This window comes from Hippoglossus hippoglossus, chromosome 7 (assembly GCF_009819705.1).
Source record: "Hippoglossus hippoglossus isolate fHipHip1 chromosome 7, fHipHip1.pri, whole genome shotgun sequence".
Lineage (NCBI taxonomy): Eukaryota > Metazoa > Chordata > Actinopteri > Pleuronectiformes > Pleuronectidae > Hippoglossus > Hippoglossus hippoglossus.
Genome location: NC_047157.1, coordinates 14978650 through 14987000, shown reverse-complemented (window position 1 = coordinate 14987000; position 8351 = coordinate 14978650). Strand labels below are relative to the sequence as shown.

General features: G+C 42.2%; 1 protein-coding gene across 11 annotated transcripts in view; it reads right to left on the bottom strand.

Annotated features, from left to right (window-relative positions):
• The window catches only part of si:dkey-151g10.3 (serine/threonine-protein kinase WNK3), a 37606-nt gene that overhangs the window by 15608 nt on the left and 13647 nt on the right, over positions 1-8351 (bottom strand). For 4 of the 11 annotated variants that reach the window (XM_034590763.1, XM_034590771.1, XM_034590772.1 and 1 more), the window contains exons 3-10: positions 3231-3403; positions 2416-2636; positions 1818-1975; positions 1568-1656; positions 1246-1465; positions 705-1068; positions 382-500; positions 99-272 (exon numbers count right to left, since the gene is read on the bottom strand). In XM_034590763.1, coding sequence (XP_034446654.1) covers positions 99-272; positions 382-500; positions 705-1068; positions 1246-1465; positions 1568-1656; positions 1818-1975; positions 2416-2636; positions 3231-3403 — 1518 coding nt within the window. The remainder of the gene's footprint in view (positions 1-98; positions 273-381; positions 501-704; positions 1069-1245; positions 1466-1567; positions 1657-1817; positions 1976-2415; positions 2637-3230; positions 3404-8351) is intronic. The other 7 variants (XM_034590765.1, XM_034590766.1, XM_034590768.1 and 4 more) reach the window with 7 other exon arrangements.

Below are 8351 nucleotides of genomic sequence, written 5' to 3'. Positions count from 1 at the left end.
AATCGCAGATTTGCTTCCATTTAAAGTTATGTTAAATGTTGTAGTCCCAATGCAGACATGTCTTTTTTCATCAAAGTTAGTATTATCACTCCTTTCACCTGAAAATATTGTTGAGGTACACTTGGTGATACCTGTGGAACCATGGTAGTGGGCTGAAGAAAAGTCTGACCAACAGGCCCGCCTCCACTTTGGCCTATGGGCATGGTGGACATACCAACACTCTGACCAAGTGGTACACCGGGAAAGTTTCCACTCTCACCAGTGGGGAGCATCTGAGGGTAAATGAACAATGTGATCCGTCATTACAATGATTTCAAACAATAATCAAATAATCTGCAAGAAACGGTTCATGAAGGAGGTGAAAACAACATGTAGACATACAGATGTTGTAAGGGGGACAGCCGTTTGGGAGTGGGTGTATGATTCCCCTTGCTGAGAGTACGCCTGGCTCTGTCCACTTGCATGCGATTCACAACTGGCAGATCCAATGCTCTCACCTTCTGAGTAGAAGATGATTAAAAAAGAACGAGAAAGAATGTAAAAACTCAAACAACACACACTTATCCAGCTCATAATATTCAGTAAGTATTTTATAGTATTAAGCTTCCACCATGTTTTTTCATAATAATGTCCTATTAATTCACAGTCCACCTTTCAAATAAGCTCCTGGTGTGTGTCACATATAATGGAGGTGCATAATGTACCTGGCAGACTAAGGGTTGTCCCACTGAATATATGCTGCTGTCTGACATGTTGGTCCACTTCAGGCAGCTCCTCTGACTCCTGCCCTCCTCCTCCTCCTCCTCCTCCTCCTCCTCCTCCTCCTCCTCCTCCTGCTCCCCCTCCTGTTTGTCCAGCTGCCCCTGGCCCCAGTGTGGAGGAGCAGGGTGGATGAGAAAAGGTGTGGGAGGTGAGAGTGGAGTCCCTCCTTTCCTCAAAGCCCTGGTTCTGCAGGAGGAGCTGCTGCTGTTGTCGACGCTCCCGTGACTTTTTGATCTGACTCACTCGATCCCTTATGGATTTTCCCACCACTTTGGCGTCGCTCTCGTGGAAGAAACCGGACTTCACCTGGAGAGAGATAGTAGGAGGGAGAGATTTAATTCATTCATTCATAAATACCTTGAAATGGCTGATAAATGACCTGAAGGATTTCCCTCACTTGACCTTCTTTTAAGCTTTAAGGCATTTAAGACACCCATGAAGCCCCATCTTCCCCCTCAGGCATGCACTGTCCTAGCGTCTCACCATCTCTAGAGCCACCTCCTCAGCGCTATCATTCTCCAGGTCATAGCTGAACTCAATGGCCTCATTGTCTTTGTGCTTCCCCTTGAGCTTCTTCGGTTCTTCAACCCAAATCCGGAGAGCCAAACAGTCCTGGGTGCCTGTGTCCTCCTCTGCCAGCTCCACTCGGACCCCCGTGTCCTCCCCGAAGAACGAGTGGTTCAGGAGGTCTCTGACGGACAGTCTGTCAAGTGAAGGTGAAACAGGGATGTTTTAAGAAGACCTGCTCAGGAACTGTACGAAAGACAGTGCAGCACGTGATGTAATGAAAAGAAAACCTGCTTACCGCTGGCTCTTGTTCTGACGAATGCAGCATTCGATGATATCTTTTATCTCTGGTTCGTTCACTTTATCAAAGCTGGCTGGCTTTATACCCTGTAGAGAAATGGAACGGAAAGTAGTTGTATTCAACAACTTAATCATGTAGTCCGATAATTGGGATCACATTTAAATTATGATAAAAAATATACAAAAGAATTGGGTCTACATGTGTCATTACCACAGATGTGCTGAGTGATTCAGTTAAAGACACTCACGCTTGTGACTTTGCGATAGATCTGAGCTGCGTTTTGGCACTCAGAGTAGGGATACTCTGACGTCGCCATCTCCAGCATGCACATCCCAAAGGCGTAAACATCCACAGACTCATCATAGTGCTCCTCATACATCTCTGGAGCCATGAACTCAGGCGTTCCTGTTCAGATGGTTTTTCACAGTCAATAACAAGCAGAAAAGCTACACACCACTACCACTGTTTACAATCTGTATTTACTGTCACTGTTCGCAGAGCGGAAATGACCCAAAGTGGACGGATAACTTGGATCTCACTTGACGCTTCCTGTCGGCTGCTCTTGCTTCCTGAGTTAAAACTTTATTGAACTAAATGGAACTTACGGTGCACTGCTTAAGTTGGCTCACAGAGCCAACATCTCATTAGTGGTTTCTGTTTACAGTAAGTGCTACCCACATGGAATTTAGAGTGACTTCTTCTATACTCCCAGGCCCACTGTAAACATCTGTACTGTGCTGAATTCAGAGAAACCTACCTTTATAGGCCCTGACTCTGTTTGCTGGTGTAGCGACTTTATGCCTGGCATTGCTCTCCAAAGTGATTGCTTTGCTTATGTCGCCTACCTATGACACTCTTGGCAAAGGAGGTCCTCATCAGAGTGGCCAGTCCGAGGTCACCTATCTTGACTGATCCTGTGGGGCCCGTTATGAAGATGTTGTCACATTTGAGGTCCCGGTGGACGATTGGAGGAGTCCTGGTGTGAAGGAAGTGAAGGCCCTTCAGAATTTGCCTGCACCAACTCCTCAGGACCTTGGGTTTCATCACCTTAAAGCGCTTAAGGTACCTGTGCAGAGAGCAAAAACTGTTAGAATCAAAGAGAATAATGTGATCAACCAATGATAGACACTGCATCATGATAACTGGTCATGGATCTTCACTTTGATTACATTATATTGTACATCATTTACATAATAAATGTCAGTTATTTTTTCGAAATATATTTAATATAACATATTAAAGTGAAAAGAAAATCTGAAGCCATGTTATTTTCTTTTAGTTTTTTAGGGAGAATAATAATAATAATAATAATAATAATAATAATGATGTATACCATACATCAAATATATTTTTTTCCAGTAAAGGTAAATGTTTAAACATGTCTCTTTATTTTAGTTATTTTAAATCCCTCATTAAAGTCACTATACAATTACTATTAACAGTACAGAGCTGCCACCTGTGGGTGACATTTCCCCACTGCGGGTGCTACGATCTGGTAAATACAGAAAGTTAAAGTGTGATTAAAGGAGTTTATATCAGTCAGACACTATGGCTCAAGGGTTCTTTTTAAAACAAATGACAAACCAACTCAATTAAATGATAAAATAATAGTGAGCTGTCAATGAGTGAAGATGAATAAAACTGAGGAGGTGGTGCTTACGTTTTGAGTGTTCCTGAAGTCATGAGTTCAGTGACCAGTACGATGCACTTCTTGCCGCGCAGCACAGACTCCCAGGAATCATAGAAGCGGACGATGTTGGGGTGCTGAAGCCCCTTCAGCATCTCGGCCTCCTCCTTGAAGCGTTGCTGCTCCGCCTTGGTCAGTTTGCGGTCCTGAGGTGAAAGATAAAAACCAGGTTAAATGCCACGTATGTGAACTACCAACATTACAAAACCTCTGCCACATGATTCTGTTCCCCAGAACATCAGCCACCTGACAGCCCACAGCCATGATGGCACTAACACCTGCTGCCACTAGATGGTACTGGCAACATACAGTTAGCAGCAATGCTGAGACAACACCCTAACCATAGCTTTATAAAACACATTTTACTGCATTTGCCACAGATCCCCAGTATGGCGGAAAGAATGGACACAGCAGAAATCCAATTCACCGGCACGAGCGGCATCCCTCAGGAACTGGGAGTGCCATTCAATAATCCCTCTGTTAAACACTGGTGCATAGGTTATTTATAAGAGCTGCACTCATGCATGTTATATAGATATATATATATATATATATATATATATAGGGAAGGCGCTCTGTTGTGTAAAAATAATTCACCTCCTGTATTATGTCTGTTATTTCTCTGCTATTTTTCAGGGATCTGTTTTCTTAAACCCACAGTGCAATGCTCCCATCAGTAACATATGCTATGCTTAGATAAAAATGTGTCATGTCTTCAAATTAACTGAATATAAAGTCAAGAGGAAACAGAGATTATGAATAAGCATGTGATATGATGGTGATAAGAATAAAACACGATGGAGATAATGAAAGGATCCTACAGTCCTGACTGGCTCATTTAGGTCAGTGTGTATTTTTAGACTTGTCACAAGCAACTGCTTTACCTGCTATTTCCATGTGTACAGAGAACAAAACATCTCAGGTCTGTGGTCTTTCGACCTTTGTTGACCTTGTGACCTGCTATTCGAGGGGAGAATTATTCGATGGTGCTGAAGAGTGTTAAAGACTTTATAGCCAGGGGTCTGTATTTGACATAATTTATCCTTAAGGTAAATATGTGAAATGAAAAATATAAGGAATGGAAAAACAAAACCTGTCTGACTTAATATCTGTCCATATAAGTCCAATGGCAGCCATTGTTGTGTCACAAGCAAAACCTCACTATAAATAGTGTCGTCATAACACTGGCTTTCCATTGATCGATTGCATCGATGTTGAGCCTTTTGCATTGCACGTAACTCCCCAAAGGGAGGTGGTGTACTGCAGACGTTTGTTTGTAGATAAACAGATTTTCATGTAATACATATTCCCTGCAACTGCCTCTATCTACATATATGTGCTATATGTTTTTAATGGTAGCTTTGGCTTTCTGTCTGGGGCTCTGCTTCTCTTCCTCCTTGTGTTTGTGTTTTATCTTCTGCTCTCTGTGTCTATACATGGCTCCGTGTCCTTTTCTGGAAGTACTGGTGGACTATATCTGCACACCTCCCATCTCAACAGGGAGGTAGCGTCAACAGAAAGGCTGCTCGTCCTCCACACGATCATGCCTAAGAATAAGTTGCCCAGTTTCTACCTGCCCTCATACTTTCACCGTAACAAATGTAACACCAACTGCATCAGGTTATTACGTGCATGCATTCTGAGGTTTTTTTTATGTGTGTACCTGACCCTGTGCAGGTGTGTCTGTTTGTGCTTATAGTTTAAATGCTGCCTGTCAATCTAGCAAGTGTCCTGATGTGGGTGGTTTTGTCAGGGAGTGCTGCCTCTGTCTCACTCCACAGTCGGAGCATCGCTCTGCATCACTGTCTGGCACGGTGTGAGGCAGAGCGCTGCCTCCGTGTCCCTGTCTGCTGCCTTCTCAGCGTCTATTGTGACTCCCACTGCACTGAGTGTCGTATCAGACAGCCTAAGGGGCAGCAAGGGTCACAAAGAGTTCACTTAGTGAGATTGTGTCTAGACAGACTCACCCAAACTTACTCCCCACTGCAAACACACCCAAACGCATGCACATACACACCCACATTCGCACAAACAACCGGCCCAACAACTGCATCTCTGCCGTCAACAGTCACAGCCCTCTTCCCATTGCCAAGACTACTAAATACACCCAATGCCGTACAATTACTGCTGTTAAAGGAGGCTCCGCTCCCTCCGACATCTGTGATTAATGAATACTACTCAATTAACTCTCGGGAATGATGGTAATAAACTGAAGCTGTAAATATATCAGTCCTGTTGGTACAACAGCAAAGACAAAGACACAAATCTGACAAAACAAAATGGGACATAACAACCACAACAGAAAGCGGGACAGAACAGGCACTTATTACGAAGCAAGAAAGGAATAAAAAAAACATGTCTCAGCTCTGATGTGACTTGTCTGGTCTGTCCTCCTTTAAATCAGCCACAGACATTCTGAACTGCTGCAGCTTTAACAAATAATATTTTAAACACAAAGCAGTATAATGAAAGAATAATAATAATAAATTATGCATATAAGTATGTAGATGCAAAAATGATTGTTAGTTATTGTAAATTAGTTACTTGGCTGAATTACGGACTGGCATCCAGACGAATACTATGACTGTACATATGACTCTATATGCACTTGGATCTAGGCAGAGTGGGTGGACAGCTTCCATTAAAATGATAAACAACCAGTGAGGGTTTAGCGCTCACATGCACTTGCTGGATTTGCAATGAACCACTTCCTGTTCAACCACGCAGTTTGAACTAATGTATATATTTTCCTGTCCATGTGAGCCTCTGCAAAGACAAAAATGTAAAGTTTTACGCATTCAACAGAAGTGGAAAATTTGATGCGATCCAAGAAGATGATGATAGATGTTGCTTCAAATATATATCAATTTTTAACACCACCAAGGATGTCTTCACCTCTGCCCTTTTGTTTTTATGTTTTTTTTTTTTTGTTGCAGTATGTGACAGGAAAGAACCCATTATGTTTTGGGGTGGATCTGGATCACTTTCTTTAACATTGCAATTGCATTTTTTAACATGTTTGTGAATTTCTCAGAAAATAGAAATCTTTATGAAAAAATGTATGAAAAAAACTAGACATGTGTAGAGTGCTAATATCTATGGACAAGTGAAAGTTGGTGTGGATTCTGATGATGATTCGGATTTTGTGAATCAAAGTTACTGTACAGTAACAAATATTCCTTTCAGCTTTATCGGAGAATGGGTTTTGCCTGCAAACAGAAAATGCAATATGGTGACAAAGTGGCCAGTCATCCTCGGGGAGGAGCTTCTGGTTTGTGGAACTGTTGGATGATAATGCATTAAGCTGATTGATTTTATTCTTATTTTAATACAACTAAATTCCGTGGACTAATTACAAACCCCTCACAGCATCAGAAATCTCATACAAAACAGAAACACCCTTTTGATACAATTCTGAACATTATACATTTTACAGTTTGCATTGTAGGATATTTGTAATTGTTGTAATTGATTACATTATATTTTGGGTGTTCCTGTTATTTTGCCCACAACAGCATATAGTCAGTTTGGTCATGCAATGCTGCTGTTACATGGAAGCCTGTGGAAGGGCTCTTAGTGCTGCAACTTGGTCGACAGAGTTAGAGCTAAGACCTGGTTATGTGCTGTGAGATGTTTTTGGATCTGACATCTGGTAAAGCAGGAGGTCAAGTTGTAGGTTAAGTAGCTTCATAAAACACAGGGGGAAATGGACAGGATATGGCTTACAAAGCACATTTGGTAGATGGTAAGGCTGGGGTCACGAGGACCAAAGCATGTGAGTCCTTAAATGTCTATTCTGGCAAACACACGCATAAGTATCAGATATCATACTAACTCCATAACTGAGTGTGCCTCAGCTGCAGTGGGATAAATAAGGTTGGTTTAGGTCCCTATCAACACGTAGGGGAGGATTATTCTTGCTTTCGATGGATATTTGACCTTCTATGAGGGTGTATGTAGCATGTGTTGCCCTACAGTGTCGGTGTAAGCATGTCAGTGCTTGAAAATCCGAGGTAGCGGGTGGCTAGGATTAGATTACTGTAAGCTACAACAGCTCAGACTAACAAGATAGATCGCTGGAAAAGGGCTGGCCTGCATGTGGGATTAAAACCTCAGGCCAGTGGGCCAAGTTCACCAAACTCTATAGATCCATGTAACCAATGCAATACATAAGCAATTTCTTTTTAGGAGACCACTTGTTAGCAGGAGGTTACGTGTTGGTGTATGTTTTATAGCTGCGGCGCCTGTGTTGCATGGAGGTCGAGGCAACTTCGCTGCTTTAATGTAGCTGTCTGTCTAGAAAATAAGCAACATCTGAGCTATGGTAGGTCCAAGAAACCATGGAAACCAAGTCAGTAAAAGTCTGAATACAATGTTTTCTACATGGACACGAATTAGAGGATATCAGTTCCACTTTGCAAATATCCTAAAAGGAGCTTCAGAGGGCTCAGATGATAATCACATCACAAGAGCTCATAATGTATTGAATTTGGATTAGGATATACAGTAAATGCTTGTGTGTTGTGTGGTCAATGTTTCAAACATTCAATAGCAATTGAATCTCTGTTAGCGGTTGGGTAATGAACATTGTGGTGGGAGTACACAGTCCGAGGGACACTTGCCAACTGTTGGTGCCCTAGTTGAACATGGGTCTAGTCAGTTTGGTTGGATCAATTCCATCCGGGTCCAGGCAGTTCAGCTGTAGGTCCCATTCAATGTGGCCTCTACTAATTGTAGTCAACCATAAATAGTCCACCTCTGCTTTTCCTGGCCTAAGCCAACATTAGGATAAGTAATCAAGTTAATCCCCCACTCCTCCCTTTACTGATGTTGTTGTTTCAACCAAGGAATTATGACTAGAAAAAAAAAAATACTTGTTTAAAGACTCAAAGCAAACAATAAAGTTCTCTAAACATCTATTACTTCTTACATGTGTCAGACGGTTGGCCCAGCCAGAGATTCTGTCCCAATTTTGTGAATGGCTAAATTATCATGTCAGCTGTCAAACTGGGGGTCTCAACTTTATATCGGGAAACAAGTGGTCTCGACTCTGTCAGAGGTGAAATCTAATATTAATACAACTCTCAGCCATGT